General features: G+C 36.4%; 1 protein-coding gene across 6 annotated transcripts in view; it reads left to right on the top strand.

Moving 5' to 3' along the window:
* kcnt1b (potassium sodium-activated channel subfamily T member 1b) overlaps positions 1-23,474 on the top strand; it is a 129,753-nt gene that overhangs the window by 101,152 nt on the left and 5,127 nt on the right. For 3 of the 6 annotated variants that reach the window (XM_065284334.2, XM_065284335.2, XM_065284339.2), the window contains 11 exons: positions 3,872-3,977; positions 4,182-4,354; positions 5,209-5,280; positions 6,371-6,505; positions 6,608-6,719; positions 6,984-7,085; positions 9,410-9,493; positions 10,240-10,368; positions 12,151-12,442; positions 16,356-16,418; positions 21,938-22,022. In XM_065284334.2, coding sequence (XP_065140406.1) covers positions 3,872-3,977; positions 4,182-4,354; positions 5,209-5,280; positions 6,371-6,505; positions 6,608-6,719; positions 6,984-7,085; positions 9,410-9,493; positions 10,240-10,368; positions 12,151-12,442; positions 16,356-16,418; positions 21,938-22,022 — 1,353 coding nt within the window. Of the gene's footprint in view, positions 1-3,871; positions 3,978-4,181; positions 4,355-5,208; positions 5,281-6,370; positions 6,506-6,607; positions 6,720-6,983; positions 7,086-9,409; positions 9,494-10,239; positions 10,369-12,150; positions 12,443-16,355; positions 16,419-21,015; positions 21,646-21,937; positions 22,027-23,474 lie in introns of those variants that run through there. The other 3 variants (XR_012336726.1, XM_065284340.1, XM_065284337.2) reach the window with 3 other exon arrangements.

Genomic DNA, 23,474 nt, shown 5'->3' on the forward strand with positions numbered 1-23,474 from the left:
AGACGGAAAATTAAAAGTTGGCTGCACTGCCTAAAAATAGTCCCCTGCCATTGAAAGTTACAAAGGGGACTATTTTCGGCTGCTGCATAATATCATTGCGAATATCTAAACTCTTTGGTTATTTTTTAGCGTGATGCTAATGATCTAATCATATTCAAAGGATTATGCTAAGCTATGCTACAAGTGATAGCGCCAGACCCGGAGATCAGCTGAATGAATTCGAAAACGATAAAAATCTAATGTTTAACTCTAGGGGAGCTGGAAAATGAGCATATTTACTGTACAAAAAGTGTGTCCCTTTAAAGGATACAATTATAGACTACATGGTGACTTTAATACATGCTAACTACCAGGTGAATAGTGCAAATAAATCTTTTAAATTCAAAATAAATTCGCACAATATAATTTACTTATGTTTAACTTGTTGGGGTGGCATTTTAGCACAGACCATTTGACATAGGTTTCATAGTGATTAATAAATAAAAAATCCTCTTTAAGATGCAAGAATCGATCCTTAAATTTCAGTTAAAAAGACAATTAATCGTTGAATCAGTCAATAAGAATTTAGGAATCTAAATCGCATCTTACATGTAGTTGGAATCCTAGCATGAAATGTTTTAGATGAACATGATTCGTCAAGGCAAACATGGTACCATAGAATAAAAAACTGTATTTACCTAGGCATAGATTAACTCTTTCCCCGCCATTGAGGAGTTATCTCATCAATTAAGAGAAAACATTTGCCTAAAAAACGTGTTCCTGATTAATTTTTTTGTTAATCTCCAACACTTGCCCAATTTATGAAAAAGCTGAAGCCAGAACGTTATTTACTCATTTTAAACTCTGTGTATGTTTTGATAATCATTCTGAATCTGATCTCTAACAAAATTCCTTCACAAAAATGCAATTATTTCAGCTTTTTGCTAAAAAAATATTTTTAAAGCAAAATACCCATATTTAAGAGTTTATAAGCAGAGAAAAAATATAGATAGTATGAAACATTTTTTCCCTGTTTTGTTTCTTTGTTTATAGTTTGTTTGAAAGCAGAGGGTCTGTTCTTTGATTTGATATATTTGTATGTTTATGTATTGTAAGAAGGAATTTTGTGAAACTTGTGAAAATGACCACTTTTCAAAAAATGGCTGGCGGGGAATGAGTTAATAATATGAGCTCTGTACATGGTAATGACATATCGTGAGCCTCAAAAACGATTGTTTACTAATTTTTATGTAAACCTTGTGCACACAAAAGACCGCTGGAAAACAGGCCAATCTCAACATAACACCGACTGTGATGTCACAGTCAAGATGTACACCCCGTCATTAAATTACACCTTAAATTAATTACAACGTTGTTAAAATGCTAAAAACAAAGTTGTGCCAGATGAGTTAGCGCTACATGCTAATTAATGCTATATACTAACGTTTAGGCTGAAGTTCCACTATTGACGTTACAGTTATGTTTTGCAGGTCCATACTGAGGAAAACCCCACAAACTTACCACTTAGAAACGTCCCTTAACACTCTTCAAACAATTGGTTGTTCTTCAAAATTTGTATTTCTGTCTGATACAGGCACAAACATAAGGTCTGTTTAATAATGTGAGCTACAGGCATGAGCCTCAGTGTAGAGCAGAGCTCAATATTATTATTCACGACCCTTCCAAATAGGGCAAAATAGACCATTTCATTTAGAGGACAAATCTTAGGGTGGTAAATTGGCATGTAAAAACATTTCTGGATAATTTTTGCACTAAATAAAGTTACATACCTTCTACGTAAATATCAAAGAACAATTTAACAGATTATTTCAATGCATTCTTTGGCACCTTTAAGGATGCGTCTTTTAGCAGCATCTTTAGATAGAAGCTGTACGAGCATGCTTACAGTAATAGTTGTCTAGAGGTTGTCAAAGATAGAGTGCATGGTTTGTATTAAAGGCCCTTTGGGTGTGCTATTACTTTGTGCAATCATTGATTTTCACAGAACCAAAGCCTTAAAATCCTCCGCAAACACCTTAGCCACTACCTGGCAACACCCCAAACCAACCCAGCATCAAAGGGGCATAATGTTTTATGCACAAGCATAAAACATGTCTGTCTTTATCTATTCTGTCTATATAGCTCTTTCACACAGACATTAGGGAAAATACATGGAGAATGCAATGATTTACCGGAATCTGTACATGCATTCACACAGATGCCATAAAGATCCCATAAAGAAATGTGATGTGTTTAAAGTCCTGAACTTGGTAGTTTTTTTCCCCGCAGCATCTGAAGTTTATTTATTTTTCGATATTTCTCTCTCAAGAAGCCATGCGTGTGCATTTTTGTTTATGATGTGCGTGATGCGCTGTTCTAGTATTCTAGTGAATGATTTCAGCTTCAGAGTGGAGATTTGCTGAGCTCCCTGATTCATGTTTTAGTCCAGTTTGCAGACATTTCTCATTGTGAATATAAATCTGCATTTAAAACCCCCATTTTAAAGACCTGAACGATATATCTTGTTGCGATGACGCTCATGCATTTTTGTTTATTATAAGCAATGAGCGCATTCTTTTATGCTGCTAAATGATCTCTGCTTCAGTGCGGATAGTGATGAGCTCCCTGATTCAAGTTTGCTGACATTTCTCGTTGTTAATGTTGTTTTGCATGTAAATCTCTCATTTTAAAGAGCTGAGGTTCTTATTTTTAAAGTGTGCATACGCACAGATTTGATTGTAAAGTGTGCGTATGTAAAAATCCACGGCAAAGTCCATATTTATAAAAACTGTCTTTGACGTGGAAAAGTGCTTAGCGCTACGTCAGGATCTGAGCTGACTTGTTTTTGGAAATATAAGCCATTCTTGCTGCTCAAAATGGGTTTAAACATTGACAAGCATTCTTTTTTTATGTCTACGACATTAATTATGCATTGTTTAAAGGGTGGAGATCTGAAACTGCTCAGCTACGCACAAGTTCATTTGCGGTTTTTCACATCTGAAAGAAAGGGGTATGCGCATTTTCTGTGCGTACATTCATTTTATCAATCACACGTGCACATTTGATAAATGATCGTAAGATCAAATGTAGAATGGTATCTATGCAGCATTTTTATAAATGAGGCCCCTGATCCATAACTTCATTGTTGTGATGACACGCGCGTCCTCACTACGACACGCCCCTTAGGCCATTGTTTCTGTGTCTTTTTCACACAGAGGGTTTTCCGGGAATGTTATGGGAATGTTACTAGGTTCTCTTTCTGGAGCGATCCTAGAACATTTACAGAAAGTGTTTGCGTTCACACAGAAATCTGTCTGGCATTTTTACGGGTATTTGCTGGACCAAAGTGCTGTGTGAATAAGGGTTTATTCTGTCTGTCTGTCTATATTATTTGCCTGTCTATCTATTTATCTCAATCTATCTGTCTGGTCTGTCTATCTGTCTTTTTCTGTCTGTCTGGTCTATCTAACCATCTGTTTATCCATCTATGTCTGTCTATATAATCTGTCTAGTCTGTCTATTTATCAATCCATCCAGATCAGCGTGTCCGTCCGTCTCTCTTTCTCTCTCTCGCACTCTCTCTCACACGCGCACACACGCACGCACAAACGCACAGACTAGTTGATAAGGAATCTCCTGGCACAGGCTTCTGTTTCTGTGCTTCCTTGTGCTTGCTGATTCTTTTAACAATGGTTTTTGATGTACAATTGCAGTGCTTACAGCGCCCTCTATTGATGGCATCATATAATGGGCACAAGAAACATAATGTAATAGATGGTTGTTGTTAGTCAGTCATTCAAGGGGTTTATGTATGTGTAGAAGTGCATTAAATAGAATTGTTTTTGTATTGGTTATTTGTTTGAAACTGTGTCTGTATATTTCTGTTTATAAGGTATATCAAAGGCTATCCTCCTAACTCACCATACATTGGAAGCTCCCCAACACTTTGCCATCTTCTACACCAGAAGGCACCATTTTGTTGCCTACGGCTTGACAAGGTGAGGGTTTAATTTTTAAGTTCACCCTGAAATATTGAAGATGGATTCAGATCATCCCCTTTAGAACCATGGTCTTAATAGTTTATGTAAAATAAAATAAAAAACGTCTAATAAACATCTTAAGATTAATAAATATTAAAATAATAATTAATTGACAATTTATTTCAATTGATGGATTGACTTTTGTTTTATTTTATTTTTCAGGGTTGCAGGCATAACAGTTTTGAGGACGCCAAGGCGTATGGTTTCAAGAACAAGTTGATTATCGTTTCTGCTGAAACAGCTGGAAACGGCTTGTACAACTTCATCGTTCCGCTCCGAGCGTATTACAGACCCCGGAAAGAGCTGAATCCCATCGTGTTGCTGTTGGATAATCCGTGAGCGAGCGGCCTCATTGTTTTTTCACAGCATGTTTCCGTTTAGACTGATGGCTTAGCAAATTCAGCTGTCAGTAAAATGATTTTCTACTTTTAAGGGAATAGTTTGCACAAAATTGAAATTCACTCATTATATATTCACCCTTATTCCATCTCAAATGATAAAGCTACAGTAATTGACTGATTGACAGACGTCTCATGAGTTCAGTGTTGGATAGATCAGTAGTTTCAATCGTTCATTAAAATGATTCATTTCGAACGAGTAATCGGACATTAGCAGAAATGGACGCGTTGTATGCTAATCCCAGCTGGAAGTATTAAAGTCACAATGAATCGGAAGTAGCGACTGTCTTATTTTCCCCGTGGTGACGTATATCGGCTATTGACATGAATAAAAGGTAGGGCGGGACCGATGGTCATCAGATGCTTTTCAAATTGTGTTTGCATTTAGCCAAAGAACATCTGGGATGGTCTGAGGTTGAGATCATTTTCATTTTGGGCTGAACTATTTCTTTAAGTAACCAGACAGTCTTTAACTTGACAATGTAAGACATATCTACGCATACATAATTTAAAATATATTTTTTGTTATCATACCGAATTGTATCCTATATTTGCTCTCTTATTTTAAAAGCTTTCTAAAGTGTTCATTTCGCTCCTAAAACACTTTCTTTCAGTAATGCAGAATTGTCTCTCACATTGCAAATTCTTCCCTCAGAGTTTCCATGGCAACTCTGAGATGTGTCAAAAGTAATTTTGCAATTACCTGCGTATGCATTTTACACTGAGATGTTTATAAGGTAGATAAACCTTTATAAACTAGAGCTGTGGGTGGATTTCAAACTTTTTTTCAGGCCTGATAATCATTTTCTAGAGGCAATCTGCTGTTTCCCAATGGTGTACTACATGGCTGGTACCATAGACAAGTAAGTGTCTTACACAGTGGAGTCCAAATGTCTGAGACCACATTGAAAATCTGGTATTCGGATATTAATTTAACATATTAAAAAAATATAACTGTTATGACTTATATTAAATTCAAAATACTTGTAGTTTATTAAGTCTAAATCAGTAATCAAATACGCAAATTTGTGACAGTGACAATGTTGTTACTATAATAATGACTCCGGGCAGGACCTGCACCAAAGTCGGCAGCTCCGGTGCGAATCAGATGCAGATCCGGCCCGGAATCGTCTGCGGTTCCTTGGTGATTTTCGGATCTTGAAGATGTGGTTCCCAACCTTTTTAACCCTAAGTACCCCCACAGCCCTATAAATAAGGCCCAAGTACCCCTTCATTGACATCGTGAAATTGTGTACCAAAGACGAATAATTAATAATAATTAATTAGGCAAAAAAATATATAATAGTTCATTATTTTTAATATATATTTAATAGTGCTGGGCAAAGATTAATCGCGATTAATCGCATACAAAATAAAAGTGATTTTTGGCATAATATATGAGTGTGTGCTGTGTGTAATTATTATGTATAGATAAAGACACACACATTCATGTATGTATTTAAGAAACATTTACATGTTTATATATATTTATTTATATTTTTATATATTCTATATTAAATATAAATGTAAAAAAACGATATATAAATAAAACAATTCTGAAATGAATATATGAATGTGTGTGTGGTTAAATATACATAATAATTAGACACAGTACACGCACATATATTATGCAAAAAATAACTTATTTTGTATGCAATTAATCGCGATTAATCTTTGCCCAGCACTAATATTTAAGTATTAAAGTAACAAGTACTAACTGGTTAAGCAAGTTTATTTGTCTTGAAGTTTAAAGCAGTAATGGGCTTAACTGAATTGTTATATATAAATTTTTATTACGTTTAATACTTGTAAAACAGCTGCAATGTTTTACAAGTAACAATATAAAACAGTAGGATTTTCACTTGTGGTCTCAGACTGCATATCAGTAAAGAAACACATACTGTAGGTGTAAATGATTTGAGATCAGTCTGAGTCGTCCGTGTGTTGTCACAGTCTGGACAACCTGCTGCAGTGTGGCATCATCTATGCTGATAACCTGGTGGTGGTGGATAAGGAGAGCACAATGAGCGCAGAAGAAGACTACATGGCTGATGCTAAAACCATTGTCAACGTTCAGACCATGTTCAGGTGCGCTTATTCCTTTCAGATTGCTTCGGTTACAAATGCAATTGCATTAACCATTAAACTCATTTTTGGCTTTTCTTTCCGTGTTTTTCTGATCTCTGATAGGTTGTTTCCGAGTCTCAGCATCATCACTGAGCTCACCCATCCTTCGAATATGAGATTCATGCAGTTTCGTGCCAAAGACTGCTATTCACTGGCTCTCTCCAAACTGGAAAAGGTCTCATACAAGCTTCTGTTTTGGTTTAGCATTCATGTAACACAATTCAAATATTGATAAACCATCACTCATGTGCAGATAGTTTAGTTTATTCTATGGTCAATTAAGAATCTTTTAGAGCGACGCAGATGTGATTTATTTGTTGTGACTGAAAATGTTTAAACTTTATGCCGTGTAATAAATCGCCAGATGGTTCTGTATGAAATACTCAGTAGTGGAAGGAGGCGTTATTCATTGTGTGATCTTTTTTTCCCTTTTATTCAGATAGAGAGAGATAAGGGATCTAATCTGGCATTCATGTTTCGCCTCCCGTTCGCTGCAGGCAGAGTGTTTAGTATTAGTATGCTGGATACTCTCTTATATCAAGTAAGTTCATACATCACCACATCCTAGTACTGCACTGTACATTCTCATACACACAAATATTAAGAAGATATTGCGCCTCCTTGTGGCACCCTATTGTATATGAATATATACTATTATAGAAATAGATTGGGAGAGAGACTACATCTCTGTAAAAAGTAAAAGTTGGCAACACCTAATAATGTAAGCCTATTCATCACAAATGTTTAAGTTAAAAATAAATTAAGTGTTACCAATTAAAGTGATTTTTTAAGTTAAATTATTTTAAAACTATTTTTAATGTTTTAACGCCAAGTTACCCAGTGTCAAATTTTAAAGCCACCTAAAATGTTTAAGTTTAATCAAATTCGTTGCAAGTCATTTTAATGTAAAATTTTAAATGTTGATTACACTTTAACATAAAATATCAAATTAACCAATTTCTACTTGTTTTTCTGAGTTGCTATAATATATAAAAACAAGATGAAATTGCTTAATGTAATTTAATAAATTAAACATATTGTAAAAGTTTAAACTAATAAGTTACAATGACTAGCAAAGCCAATTGGATTAAACTTCAAAATTTAAGACCACTTAAAAATATTTCAGTGAAGCAAATTGCTTAATCTTAAACTAATTCTCATGAATACATTATAATGTGTTAAGTAGCATTAAAATTCAGATATTTATACATCAATTATTCAATTGACTTTTCATTTTGTCAATGTTTAATTAATGTCAAAGTTTCATTGGCAAAATGTCTTAAGTTAAATACAAAGATTTATTTTATAAATAATGTTTGATCATGTTTCTTTAACATATTTTCTTTGTATAAATAAATACTATAACAGGAATTGTGCATTGTACATGGAGTATGTATGGCTTTGGGTTTCTTGCACTGTAAAAAGTAAAAGTTGACTTAAAAAACTACTTCAAATGGTAAAAGATTAACATTTTGGGTGTCACCAATTAAAGTTTTTTTTTACCTTAAATTTTCACTTAAAGGTGCCAAATAATGCATTAAAATAATATGTTAAATTGTCCTCTGATATCTACATAGAAGGTATGTGGCTTTATTTAAGGGATAGTTCACCCAAAAATGTCGTTCCAAACACAGTTTAAGATGTTTTAGATTTAGTCCGAGAGCTTGTTTACCCTTTACTAAAATATTACGTACGGTATACTGTCCATGTCCAGAAAGTTAATGAAAACATCATCAAAGTAGTCTGTGTGACATCAGTGGGTCAGTTAGAATGTGTTGAAGCATCGAAAAAACATTTTGGTCCAAAAATAACAGAAATTACGACTTTATTCAGCATTGCCTTCTCAATCGCGTCTGTTGTGAAGCGCATGTGCGTGACTTAAGCCACGTGACTGCAGTGACACAGATGATGTTTTTTTTTTTCAAACTTACAGAGTGTGTCTTCCTCACACTATAAACGAAGCCGGGCGTACAAAAAAAAAAAACAGCTGGGGCACACAAGAAAACACATCAGCCGCGTCGTACGTCATGTATGCGCTTTACAACAGACACGGAAAAGAAGACAATGCTGAATAAAGTCGTAATTTTTTGTTATTTTTGACATGAGGGTGAGTCAATAATGACATTATTTTCATTTTTGGGTGAACTATCCCTTTAAGTGCAAAAATTATCCAGAATTTTTTTTACATATCTGTTCACATCTTTGTCCTCAGAATGAAACGGTCTACTTTTACTTTATTTGAAAGGTTCACGAATAATAATGTTGAACTACATATATATATCGACTGCGTATATATAAATATATATATATATATAAACTTATAAAGAGATTAAACGTGTTCCACTGGTGGTCGTTGGTCAGGCATCAGCTGGGCATCACGTTGAAGGACGGCCAGCAGATCAGTGGTGTGTTAACCTAAACGGCAGCCGGAACTGGGTCTGTTTGTTTCAATGTCCTCGGGTTCGAGGACGAGACAGGGAGAGAGAAACAAAATCCTATTAGCGTAGGCTCCGTTTGCATGTAATGCAATGTCACACAGTGTTGTGTTTTAATAAATGCTCGGTTCCAGACAGGCTAGCTATTGCGGCATTAGTATATTACTTAGACGAGTTATGTGAATGCTTTGTTCCGTACAGGCTAACTACTGTATTGCGAGATAAGTGCATTTACTAGACAAATTATGTGAATGCTTTGTTAAAGAGAAAAGTCTTAAGTTTAGATTTAAAGTTAATAAAACTAAATTTTTTGTGTTACCAATTGAAGTGATTTTTTGGTAGATCCAACTTTCACGTTTTACAGTGTATGGGGATTCATCATATGTCTGCTGGTAACTATTCTTGTGTTTCTCTTCTATTTATCCCACAGTCTTTTGTAAAGGACTACATGATTCTCATCGCAAGGCTCTTGTTGGGTCTCGACACCACGCCAGGTTCTGGTTATCTCTGTGCTGTAAGTGTGATCACAAACATACTGTACACACCCACACACAGCCGGTTGTCATTTTACATAAGTAGTCATTGTTTCGGTCTGGACGCATAATGACGGTTATGGTTATTTGACCCAGTCTTCCCACATGATGATACAGTAAGTGCTAACAGTGTTACTGGATTGGAACCGAGGGTGTGAAAAGCACAATATTATGTGATTTAGAGGGTGAATCTCACAAAAATGCCAGGGTCATAAAATATATTTAATAGATTGGGCACCTGTCCAGTATATTTTCCTGTCTTCAGCTCAAAATAACTGGGACAGACTGCATTGTTCACTAAAAAAATCAGTGTAGAGAATGAATTAATTGAGACATTTTAGGAGGATCTCTTGACCGAAATGCAATATAATATACAGTATATAACTATATTATCAGTGGTGTATAAAGACCTTACATAATATACTGTATTGTTTTTATTATCTTAGAATGAGCCGTTTTATCTACATACACCACGCGTCTCCTTACATGGAAGTCACTATTTAGCTTCAATTTGCTCTCAATTAAATCTCATTAATGTCTAAGAGAAATATTTGAGTTATTAAAGAGATCTGTGATTTTACTTATGGAAGTCCTCAAAGTAGGTTATAAATTATCTTTTACTTTTGATTTTGGGTAAATTATGACCCATACATTTCTGTGAGAACCTCCCTACTAGTTCTCATTCAAATATAATGAAACATTATACCAATCATCTCTTTCGAAACAGATGAAAGTAACAGAAGAGGATTTATGGATCCGGACATACGGGAGATTGTTTCAGAAGCTGTGCTCATCCAGTGCCGAGATTCCCATCGGGATATACCGCACTGAATCTCACATGTTCTCCTCTTCAGAGGTAAGATGAGGTCAGATGTAGAGATTGAAGAGGTTAAAGACTTCAGACGCTTGCACGGCAGATACGATCCATCACTTTGTCTTTCTATAATCCTGTTGTGGCTATTTCATGGCTTTGCTGTCTGACTTGGCTTGTGCTTGATCTGTGTGTTAATCATTTCTCATTTTGATCATTCACAATCATGGCTTTGTCCAGTTTAAGGAGGTTTGTAAGCAGGTAAGATATTTGACTTTGCATCATTTCTCCGACACGTTTTTAGAAGTGATGCATTATTTGATGCATTATATCTGGATTATTTTGTCTTTTTAATTTGTTTAATTATGTGTCCTTTTATCTCATTATCATTATATGTTTTACTGGTTATTCAAATATCTAATAAGAATGGCACAGTGGCTTTGCTCACACAAATCATTTTGACCTTTTTAGATGATGTGTAAATAGATCCGTATTTACCGGATATATATGTTTTGCTATAGCAATGATTTCAGCATTAGTAGGACACCGTGACTTGTCATTGTGGGGAAAAGATAGAAAAAAACAACATTTAGCTTTCTGCTCATATCTGATATACCAAAAAGATTTGATTTCTTTTGCCTGTCTGAGCAAAGCCAAAGCCATTTTTCTATTTCAATTATTTAAACCTAAAGCAATTACTGTTACCTTGACATATATGACTGCAATCATATCGGTGGCCTTAAAAAAGCTTTTTTTATTTTGAAATAAAGCCTTGTCTTGCAATTTAATAAATACAACTTCAGACCAATAGAATCTCTAATAAAAAAGAAAAAATCTGAAAAAGCTATTGATGACCTTAAAAAATGTGCTTAGTCATTTTTGTTAGAAAAATGTGTTTTTAAATGGATTTCACTTTACAATGAGGTTGTATTTGTTAAATGAAACACCACCATTTTACTATGTTCTTAACTTAACTTAGACGAATTAATACATACCTACCTTTTCTCAACGCGTGCCGTGCACTTACTCTTTGTACAGAGCGTCATGAATGTGTTAGCATTTAGCCTAGCCCCATTCATTCCTTAGGATCCAAACATGGATGTTTTCCCCATTTTAAGACTGTTACATGAGTAGTTACACGAGTAAGTATGGTGGCACAAAAAAAACTGGTGTTCTTACCTTAGACGAATGAATACATCCCTATCTTTTTTCAATGCATGCACTTAATCTTTGTACAGGGTGTTGTTGAAGTGGTGCAAACTAAGTGCTCTTCCACCATACAATATAGTTTTCATTTTTGTCAGCTTAAAAAATCACTATGTTTTATTTTGTGCCACCATACTTACTTGTGTAACTACTCATGTAACAGTCTTTAAATAGGGAAAATATGGAAGTGTTTGGTGGCTTCAAAATTCATCCCTGTTTGGATCCTAAGGAATGAATGGGGCTAGGCTAAATGCTAACACATTCACGACACACTGTACAAAGGTTAAGTGCACGCATTAAAAAAAGATAGTGATGTAATAATTCATCTAAGTTGAGGTAAGAACATAGTAAAATATTGAAAAATGGTGGTGTTATCCTTTAACATTAGTAAATGTGTAGCTTACATGAACTAACCATGAGCAATGGTTGTTAATCTGTGTTAATGTTAATTAATGCCAATACAATTGTAGTCCATGTTAGTTCATTGTGCATTAATGTTAACAGTATAACTTTGTGTTAATAAATGCTGAAATTAACAGAGAGATTTATAAACGCTGTAGAAGTGTTTTCCCTTGTTAAATGACGGATATTCGATTGACAACCTGTTTGTCTTGCCGACAGTCTCAGGTGTCTGTAGAGGATTGCGAGGATACGCGAGACCGCGGGGAGACCTGGAAGGAGAAAGCAGCCCACAGAAACTCCACAGGGAGTGACCAATCAGAGCATCCGCTCTTGAGGAAGAAGAGCATGCAGTGGGCGAGACGACTGAGCAGGAAAAACACCAAACCGCCTAGTCGAGCCGAACGCATCAATCAACAGCGGCTGAACCTGTACCGCCGATCCGAGAGACAGGAACTGTCAGAGCTGGTGAAAAACCGAATGAAACATCTGGGGCTGCCCACTGTGGGATACGGTAAGCTTGACAAGGGAAAGTCAGTATTGACATTGGTGTAAATCCTTAAGGTTTTATCATTTACATACCTCACTAGAACATTGCTTTTTTGTAAATGTCGATCATTACTGCAGAAGTCTTCCTTATATTCACTGTAAATCTATCTTAAAACCAATGTAAGATGCCTTCAGTCACCAATCCCTATTCTGCTAAAACATCAGATTAACATTAAATAGATGACGGATGAAAAATTAAAACCACAATGTGAGGGAATATGTTTTGTTTGTTACTTTATCTATTAGACACATTTTAGGTCTACAGTGGGATCCACAAGACCACTAGTCAAAATGCTTTTTGTATTTCATAAACTACATGTTCAGGATAGAAGAACAAGTGAAAGTTTTTCTTGCATTTTTTGAAGTTTGAAAAGCATGCACTGTTTGCAAAGCTGGTAAAAAAACCATATATTTTTTATTCAGTAAACATCATGAAAACGTTTGTAAGATATTTATTTGGTAACACTTTACAATGTAGTTGTGTTTCTTATTAACCCTATACCCGTGAAATATTCTTATATTTTATTTTGATGAACACAAAAGAAGATATTTTGATAAACGATGGTTAGCACACAGTTGATGGTACCCATTGAATGCCAGCGTATTTGTTTTTCCTACTATGGAAGTTAATAGCTACAATCAGCTGTGTGTCGTCTTTTGTGTTCATAACAAATGTTCGCATATCTGAAAATTAATTAATTGACTCCGGTGCGTTTAATTATTTACACCCAAGGTAGTAATGTTACTCAATGGACCGTAGTCAATAGGCTTTATGCCCAGCTGCACTACTTCCTGAACGTCAGTCAGCTCCTTGTTTCCTGTCTGCCATTATTGGACAAACTGATTCATCCAGGTGTGCCTGACCTCAGTAGTCACAACAACAATAATCACACACACCTGGATTAATCAGTTTGTCCAATAATGGCAGACAGGAAACAAGGAGATGGCTGAAGTTCAGGAAGTAGTGCAACTGGGCATAAAACCTATTATTTCGCTTATACCACAACATAAGACATGCTCCTGTGTTTGCAGTAACGATAACATTGTAAACAAGTTGGCCTATTTATATTTACATATAAGTAATTTTCTTCAGAATGTATTCATTTGTTCTAGTTTTATATTGTCAGGAATGAAATTTAAAAACTAAATCTTTTTTTTTTCGCAACCGCCCACATTTATGCTTCATTTGTTAAAGTCATAGACTGTAAAAAAAGATGGACAACGCGTATTGATTGTAATAAACTGAAGCCAAAATGTCCGACCAGTTTATAGAAGTGTAAATATTTTTTTTTTATTTAGAGGCGAATCCTGTTTATTTGCATAGAGAGGGCGGGGTTTATTACTTGTACTGCAGCCAGCCACCAGGGGGCAATCAAAGAGCCAGCGGTTTCACTTTTCAAGATGTTTGAGGCACACCCGGTTAAAATGAATTAAATCCTTAACTTGGCGTAGTGATATGGAACTGTAATGCGATCGACAGGCCTGGAACTACTTCATAGGTGTGCATAAAGGATGTTGCGGTGACAGAATTTTCCCACAGGTTAATCAGCATGTGAACGGGTGGGAGGTGCTTATAAATGCACATGCAGCCATGCACATTTTACTGCACTTTTGAATTAGAGGTAATTGTTTAAATGCAGCACTTGCATAATCTGCTTATGAATCCGCATGCAATGTGAGGGCAACAATTGTTTAACTAAGTGCTTAAGCCAGTATACGCAGGTACTTGTGACGGAGCCCGCTAGTACCAAGCTGGGTAACCGGCTCTTCCTCCATTTAAAACGCTGCTTGAGTTTATTAATCTATAGCAGAATAAAAGTTTTCGTTTACATCATATATGTGTGTGAACTGTGTATAATAATAATTATGTATACTGTATATAAATATGCACACATGCATGTATAATTTTAAGAAAAAATATATATTTATATATTAAAGGAATAGTCAATTTTCTTAAAAGAAAAATCCAGATAATTTACTCGCCACCATGTCATCCAAAATGTATAAGTCTTTCTTTGTTCAGTCGAGAAGAAATTATGTTTTTTGAGGAAAACATTGCAGGATTTTTCTCATTTTAATGGACTTTAATAGAGTCCAACATTTAATACTTAACTCAACAGTTTCAAAGGACTATAAACGATCCCAAACGAGGCATAAGGGTCTTATCTAGCGAAATGACTGTCATTTTTGACAAGAAAAAAAAATGCACTTTTAAACCACAACTTTTCATCTAGATCCGGTCGTGATGCGGCAGCGTGACCCCAAGCAATACGTCATGATGTCAAGAGGTCACAGAGGACGAACGCGAAACTCCCCCCAGTGTTTACAAGTGTGTTGAAAGAGGACCGTTCCTACGTTGTTGTATGTTGAATGATACTAATTAATGTCTTTGTGTCAGTTTATTGTTTGCAATGGTCTGCAAATGTGCGTTTTATATATGTAACACGTGACCTCCCTACGTCACTACACATTTACGTTAGGTCGTCTCTTTCTAATGAAACTAAATGATTTAATTACAATAAAAAATCAAAACGACGGTGGAAGACGATGTCAAGCTGGGTAAGTGATCTAATCGGTGAGTTACACCGAATATCCCAACATGCCTAGTGTGCGTTTACTGAAAAATAATGCATAGCTATAGAACGTTGCCAACCAATCAGAATTAAGCTTTCAGCCCTGTGGTATAACTTGTTAAAAAATGCAACCATACTGTAAAGTGTTACCATTTTTATTTAAATCCTACAGATTCCTGACAAATATTAGTCTTTTAATGTAGTTCTTAGATTTTTAGACCCCACTACGCAATAAAAAAAATTGTTTTTTAAAAGTCTGAAACAATGTCCTGTACTTTGACAGGTGTGATGTGTACTGTGTAACCTTGGACCACAAAACTAGTCATAAGGGTCATTTTTTTAAATAAGATTTATAGATCATCTGAAAGCTGCATAAATAAGGTTTCCATTGATGTATGGTTTGTTAGGGTAGGACAATATAGATATTTGGCCAAGATTCTGAATCTGTGGGTGCAAAAAAATTAAATCCTTAGCAACATATATTGCTAATGATAAATACATATTTTATATATTTAAAGGTAGGAAATTCACAAAATATTTTTATGGAACATGATCTTTACATAAAATCCTTATGATTTTTGACATAATTTTGACCCATGCAATGTATTGTTGGCTGCTACAAATATACGCATGCTACTTAAGACTGTTTTTTTGGTCCAGGGTCACACACTGTATGTTCATTGATGAGTAAAGGACTGAGCTTATCTGCTATTGGTCTGCTTGTGCAGGAGCTTCATCGTTATTTTATCTATTGACTTTCCTGTTTTGCCTCCCCGTGTTGTGTCCTATTCCATACTAACCTTTCCATACTAACCTTACTATCTTCTTTGATATTAATTATTGTTTACAGATTGAGTATAATTATTATTAAATTGTTTATGCAAGCACAGTGCATTTTAATTTTTAATGCATATAGCTAAAGTAAGCCTCAGCAGCCATAATCTATAATAAAAATAAAGATATTTTGAGAATGTGTTGGTAACACTTTACAATAATGTTGTTTTTGTTAACATCGGTCAATGCATTAGTTAACATGAACTAAAAATGAACAATATATACATTTTAGGTCATGTTATTTTCAGCATGTTAACATTTAAGATTGACTATATTGTTCATTGTTAGTTGGTATCAGCAAATGCATTTACTAACGTTAACAAATACAACCTTATTGTAAAGTGTTACCGTGTTTTCTGCATGTTAATATTTTCTTGTTCTCTCTCCTGAAAAGTTGTGCTTTTTCTGCTGCTTGCTTGATCCTTTCTTTCTTGTCTTTTTCTACTTTGGCCTTTTCCCCGCTCGCTATAGAGGACGTAGCTAATTTAACCGCAAGTGATGTGATGAACCGTGTAAATCTAGGATATTTGCAAGGTAAACCCACCCAACAACACTGTTCCTGTAGTATAGGGCACTACATGAGTCTAAAGAATAATGAGATGAATGAATCTGCACATGTTATTATGAAGAGTAAAACTAATGAAATGATTCAGTTTGTCCAGTGGCATTCATTCAAACGACATCAGCAGTCTGTATTTAATAATCTTGATGCTTTTTTAATGCTTTTATACTGTTTACTTGTTTAGTTTTCTTGCACAGAGGAGGAAATTCGCAATTCAGCATTTCTGCAAATTTAGCTGACTTTTCAAATAACAGTTTCTTATGAAAGAAAGCTTTAAAAATGTAGTTTTTATTTTGTTAAAAAAGGAGTCCCACAAGCTCTTATTTTATTAAAAAATAACAGACCGATGGGAACTGCTGGCTTTTGCATTAATGATACTGGACAAAATAATTATAGTTTGTAAACATTGTTTAATAGTTTTATCTACACAACCAAAATATACATTTATTATTTTTTTAATTTGCATTTATGTATGATATAATGAATTATTACACAGTTCCTTGGAATAACGGTTAAACCCAGCATTTCCTGCATCTTTACAATCTGGTTGTATTTGTTAACATTGGTTAATGCATTAGCTAGCACAAACTAACAATGAATAATACTTCTACAGTCTTTATTAATCTGTTAAAATTTACATTATTCAAAAACTGTTAACGTAATAAATGCTAATAAACTATATTGCTCATTGTTAGATCATGCATGTTAGCTAAAGCATTTACTAATGTTAACAAATATAAAGTTGTAATGTAATGTAAAGTTTAATCAATATTTTTGTAGAATGATCGCAGTACAGGTGACCGATTTCTTACTTAAAGTTAGTTTTGTGTCTCTCAAATGATCCCTTGTTTTTTGTCATTTAAAGTCGTCATGAAACAGAAGTAGCAATATTCCTTAACTCTTTCCCCGCCAGTGTTTTTAAAAAAAAGTTGCCAACTAGCGGCAGCATTTTTTATGATTTTCACAAAAGTTTCATGCCTTCATTTTAAATATATAAACATGCAATATATCAAGTGAAATAACAGACCCTCTGCTTTCAAACAAAACAAAAAACTTTTCATCCTATCTTCATTAGGGGTCAAGCCCAGAACGGGCGAAGACCCCTATTGTATCCGTTAGTTTTCTTTTTATAATTATTATTCCTGTTCCCTGCGGTCTATGGCAGCTCATAAAACCATACGTAGGGAAGTTATGAAATTTGGCACATTGATAGATGACAGTCCAAATAATATCCACACCAAATTTGGAGTCTCTATCTCTAACCCCCTAGCGCCACCAACAGTCCAAAGTTGCACATATGTTTTTGCTTATAACTTCTGAAGCCGCCTTTCCACTGCACACGACGGCCGATAAGCCGGAAGTCATTCATTTCCTATGGAGAGTCGCAAAGGGGTTGCGTGAGGTGCCGACCATCTGCGGATGCGTAAATATCGGATCCGTTTTGGGCGTTGGATCCGTTAAAAAATTTGAACTTGTGCGACTAAACCGCATGCGATATGCCGACCAGAAGTTATGTTTTTCATTGTAGTGCAGTGGAAAGGCGGCTTGTTCCATAAGTCCTAGAAACGAAATTTTTGTTTCCTCTGATACCTTGGCTCAAGGCGATTTGATTGCACCATATGACATCATTTTCCATCATGAAAACTTTTGCGTTTTTTTTCATCTGAAATCATTAGGTTCTTTAATTTGCTTATCCAAACTCAACTTTACATCCTTCTGTACCCTTTTTGGCTTGACTCCAGTATTGCTGCTTGCAGCTATATTTGTTTTTCTTTTTATCACCTCTCAAATATTCCCTGGTTTCTTCAAAAATACCAAATTTTGATCAAAAAGCTGAGATACCGTATTTAGTCAAAAATGTGTTTTGAAGAGGAAAAAATATATAAGTCGCACTGGACTATACATCACGTTTATTTAGAAGAGCTATCAATAGCTCAGAACAGCAGGCTGAATAGGTGTCCATACATTTTAAAGGAATATTCCATTTTCTTAAAAGAAAAATCCAGATAATTTACTCACCACCATGTCATCCAAAATGTTGATGTCTTTCTTTGTTCAGTCCAGAAGAAATTATGTTTTTTGAGGAAAACATTGCAGGATTTTTCTCATTTTAATGGACTTTAATAGAGCCCAACAATTAACACTTAACTCAACACATAACAGTTTTTTTTCAACGGAGTTTCAAAGGTCTATAAACGATCCCAAACGAGGCATAAGGGTCTTATCTAGCAAAACGATTGTCATTTTTGACAAGAAAAATAACAGATATGTACTTTTAAACCGTGTTACATATATAAAACACACATTTGCAGACCATTGTAAAAAATAAACTGACACAAAGACATTAATTAGTATCAGTTGACATGCAACAACGTAGGAACGGCCCTTGTTCTCAACACTTGTAAACACTGGGGCGGAGTTTCGCGTTCGTCCTCTGTGACCTCTTGACATAATGACGTATTGCGTGGGGTCAGCTGGAGCATCACGACCGGATCTACATGATGAGAAGTTGTGCTTTAAAAGTGTATATTTGTTATTTTTATTGTCAAAAATGACAATCGTTTTGCTAGATAAGACCCTTATGCCTCGTTTGGGATTGTTTATAGTCCTTTGAAACTCTGTTGAAAAAAAAACGTTAAGTGTTGAGTTACCCCGGATTTCCACCGACTGCGGAACGGCTGCGGATCCGTTGCGGAACGGCGGCAGAGTCAATCGGTTTCCATTCAAGTCAATGTGTGTATTTCCACTGACTGCGCTCCGAATCCGTCACAGCTCCGGCCATCCGCAGCCCTCCGGCACAAATACGCAGAGCTTCTATTTTTGACGGATGCCGGACAGCTCCGCAGGGCGGAGCCATGACTTTATCGCGTGATCATACCTGAATTCACGAGAACTCTTGTTTTTTTTTATTAAATCTTTGCAATACAAACATTACAAACACACACAAATAAAGTCATTAATACTGAAACAACAAATAATAGACAGGAACAGAGCCAGGGGGAGTTTCAAATAAATACATTAAAGATAGATCATATATAAATGTTTTAGCAGCCTTCTTATTTTTTGAATTTTGGATGGATTTGATGTACTGCTCTGTCTACGCGAGATCTCGTGTTGTGATCTGGGCTGGTTTGTAAAAACGTCATAATTCAACGGCATAATGGGCAGAGACAGAACTAGGTATCGCGCGATCAACACGTGAATTTGCGAGACCTCTTGAGTCCTCGTCACTTCAGCACGCAGCCGCTCTGCAACAAAAACGGAACTGGTGGGTATTGACGGACGGCAGAGTGCGGAGACGTAACGCAGCGGAGCTGATCTGCAGCCGCTCCGCAGTCGGTGGAAATCGGCAGTTAAGTATTAAATGTTGGGCTCTATTAAAGTCCATTAAAATAAGAAAAATCCTGCAATGTTTTCCTCAAAAAAAATAATTTCTTCTCGACTGAACAAAGAAAGACATCAACATTTTGGATGACATGGTGGCGAGTAAATTATTTGGATTTTTCTTTTAAGAAAATGGACTAATCCTTTAAAGTAACATAAACAGTCATTTACACAATACACAATAGCATACAGAACATACCTGGGAGACTGAATAAGCTAAATTAACACGACAAGGCATAAATATAGGAACAGCATAGAGCGGACTCCTGCGGCTGTAGACGGTAATGGTTTCTGATTCATATGAAAAAGTCGCACCTGACTTTAATTTCCAGGATCTGCCAAACTATGAAAAAAGTGTGACTTGTAGTCCGGAAAATACGGTAATTCATTTTTGTCAAGGACTTGTGATAGAGATCAGATTCAGAACGATGATCAAAACATACACAGAGTTCTTACTGTTTGCCCTAAGGGGTTGCTTCCAAGTTGGGTAATATCCAAAATACGGATTGCAGGAAAAACTCGTAATTGGACAGGCAAGCGTTTTCTCTTAATTGACGAGTTAACTCGTCATTGGTGGGGAAAGAGTTTTTAATTTAAATTTCATGATGACTTTAATGAAATAATTTCTCAAATCGTCTATTTATTATTTTGCAAGTAGCCGTGTAATAAGCAGGACGTATAGTCCGATGGTCATTGTATGGTTAATTTGCGATAATGACAACATTATCGCTAATACATAAATGCAAAAAGTACAATAAAGCATTTCACTATGAATAATGTAAAAATAACAAAAACATTTGGGGTTATTTTTAACCTTGCGCTGGGTCAAAAAGGGACGAACCCAACTTCAGGTTCTACTCTAATTTAATTTGTGCTGGGTTGTTTTAACCCATTGTTAGAACAAATATAAACATTTTCTGGGTTTATTTAACCCAACAGCTGGGTTTTTCCTTTTTTGGTTTAGAAAAAAACCCAGTATTTTTTTAGAAGTGTATGCTAGAGTTACATCCATGCAGGCTCACAAAATGTAACCAAATGTTACCGTTTGTAAAATCATTACTGTTTTGCTTTTGTATGCGAAGATGTTTATTATAGTTTGACAAAAGTTCTGTTTATGAAATATGATTGGGTTACTGTAAATCAGTGATGTAGTTATCTTTTTCTTCTCCGATATACGATCTGAAGAGGGTTCTTACAATGCAGAGGGTACTGCAGGTACTCACTGGCATATGAGCATTGATATAAGACATGATTTCAGGGTTTGGATTTCAGGATGTTTGGTCAGAGTGGAGTAGAAAGCATTCTGTATTTGTTGCTTTGGGTTTATAAGTGTGCCCGTACTAAATGCGTAGCATCGCATTCTTACTAATTTAATCATAATAGGGTGTTACTGGGAGAACACAAGGGTAATAGCATATAGCGTAAATGGTTATTTGAGTTATGGAGTTCTCCCAAACCCACAATTCTAATGCTTTTTGCTTCACTCTGATTGGTCGAGCCTTGGCTTGTCGGACGTGTCGGATACCCTACGCATGCTTCTACTGTATCTGTGTTTGTCGGTCTTACTGTTTGCTGACTTCGGGCTGTGTGTCGGCATGGCAACCTAGCAACGTTGATGGAATATATTGTGATTATAATGCAACGGACCGATGGATGGATTGAAAGACCGAATGCAAGGGTGGATGCGGACCTTGTCTGCATGCGGGGAGTGCTTGCGGTTGCATGGGCGTACCGTAAATGCAGCTATGCCCTGTCAGTAACGGTTAGCACTTCTCTCTTTTTTACCTGGCCTGGCACTTTAAGTGGCTCAAACAGGTGGGTTTGGAGAACCAGAGGTACTTTTTCCCAGAGGTTCATACTTCTCAGACATATACAAGCAGGTAAAATGCAAGCCTCAGAAACCCTGCCAGCAAAACCATAGCACTGGAGGGACACATCAGTTGCCTCCCATATAGTTTTACTTCTTTAAGTTTGAATAAATAATCATTTTCAAGTAGTTTTTTATTATGTGTAGAAGGTACAAAGATTAACTGTATGAATTACACGTATCTTATCGACTGATGTAGATGAAGTGTGACGGTGACTGTTTGTTTTGTTTGTTTTACAGATGAAATGAACGATAACCAGAACACGTTGTCATATGTGCTGATAAACCCTCCTCCGGACACTATACTAGAGCTCAATGATATTGTGTAAGCAGCACCTTCACATGTTTTTATGGATCGTGTATCACCATCTGTGAAACCCAGACTAAACTCTTATGCAGGGTTCACACAAGACGCGGTAGAGGTGGCAAGCACGAGTGATTTACATGTTAAGTCAATGCAAAGACGTGACTAGGCATCCTGCGGCGTGAATGGCACGTTCCGCACAAATTAAGCTTTGCCGCGGGAAACTTGCGAGATGAATAAACTGTATTTCCGCGCTGTGTTAACCAATCAGGACCTTGCTGTAGTAGTGACGGGGTTATAGGAAGTGAGCAGAGTCTCAGCGGAGTCGCAGAAGCCCCTCCTATGACGTGAATTTCCACGTGAATGTCTGGAATGACTAGGATTTCACCCGCGAATGAAGCACGAAAACTCAAATGTTCAAGGGTCCAACTACGCAAAAATAGCGCCTCTACCGCGGCTGGTGTGAATGCACCTTTTCTGTGCGTTCACACCAGATGCGAATGAAGCAAATAAAAGCTAATTCACGTGTAGTTGCACGCTTGAACATTTTGAGTTAACTTGCTTCATTTGTGTGTAATATGTAGACGCGAATGTGCTCAATTTGCCAGCTTTTGCTACCTTGTAGTCTCGATATGTTTATATATAGCTCAAATTGAGTAAAGAGCGTTTTTTACTACTTACCAGATTGTCCGACCTCCTTATGTAACAGCCCATGTTATAGTTGTGCGTAAGGTCTACGCCGTAGATTTTCCGTAGCCTGACGTGCAACTTGCCAAAATTTTAACAGCGCGTCAGTACTGCGTGAACCACAAGCGCTGTGATTGATCCACTAGAACCCCTTACGTCAGGTAAAAAACAGCGTCATAGGTATTTCTGTTTGCTAAATTTCCCTTGAAAAGGGCTCATTATAGTTGTGCGTACGTCCTACGGCTTACATATGGCTTGGTTATGTTTTAAGAAGACCACCAGTGATGGCGGTAAATAAACAGCGATTTTTGTTGCAGTTTAAGCTAAATCACTCCTCGAATTTTAATGCAGTTGCCACTCCCGAAAGTTTGCAGTGTGTACGAGACCTCTGACTCTGCTCGCTACGCTACGCTCCTAAATGGTTAACGCAGCTCCAATATCCCACAAAGTTCAGATTTTTCAACTCGCATTAAACGCCCGAAACACTCAGGTCACCCTCATTTGCATGAATCATGTCACAGGATGTCTATCGTGTCTTTGGACTGACATAACATGTAAGGGGCCAGTCACACCAATAGCGTTTATGGCAGTTGCAGGCGCCTTTTTTGAATGATATTCTATGGGCAGGGCGCGTTTGCGCGCTGTTTATGCGCGCCGAGCGCCTTGCGTTTTTTTGCCGCCTGCCGCGCACGCGCTTTTGAAGGAGCGCTGAGAGCGGAGAAGCGCCCGACGTCATTCGTGTCTTTCCATTGTCCAATCGAATGAGGGGAGAGGCGGGCCTTACGT

This window comes from Paramisgurnus dabryanus, chromosome 5, assembly GCF_030506205.2.
Source record: "Paramisgurnus dabryanus chromosome 5, PD_genome_1.1, whole genome shotgun sequence".
Lineage (NCBI taxonomy): Eukaryota > Metazoa > Chordata > Actinopteri > Cypriniformes > Cobitidae > Paramisgurnus > Paramisgurnus dabryanus.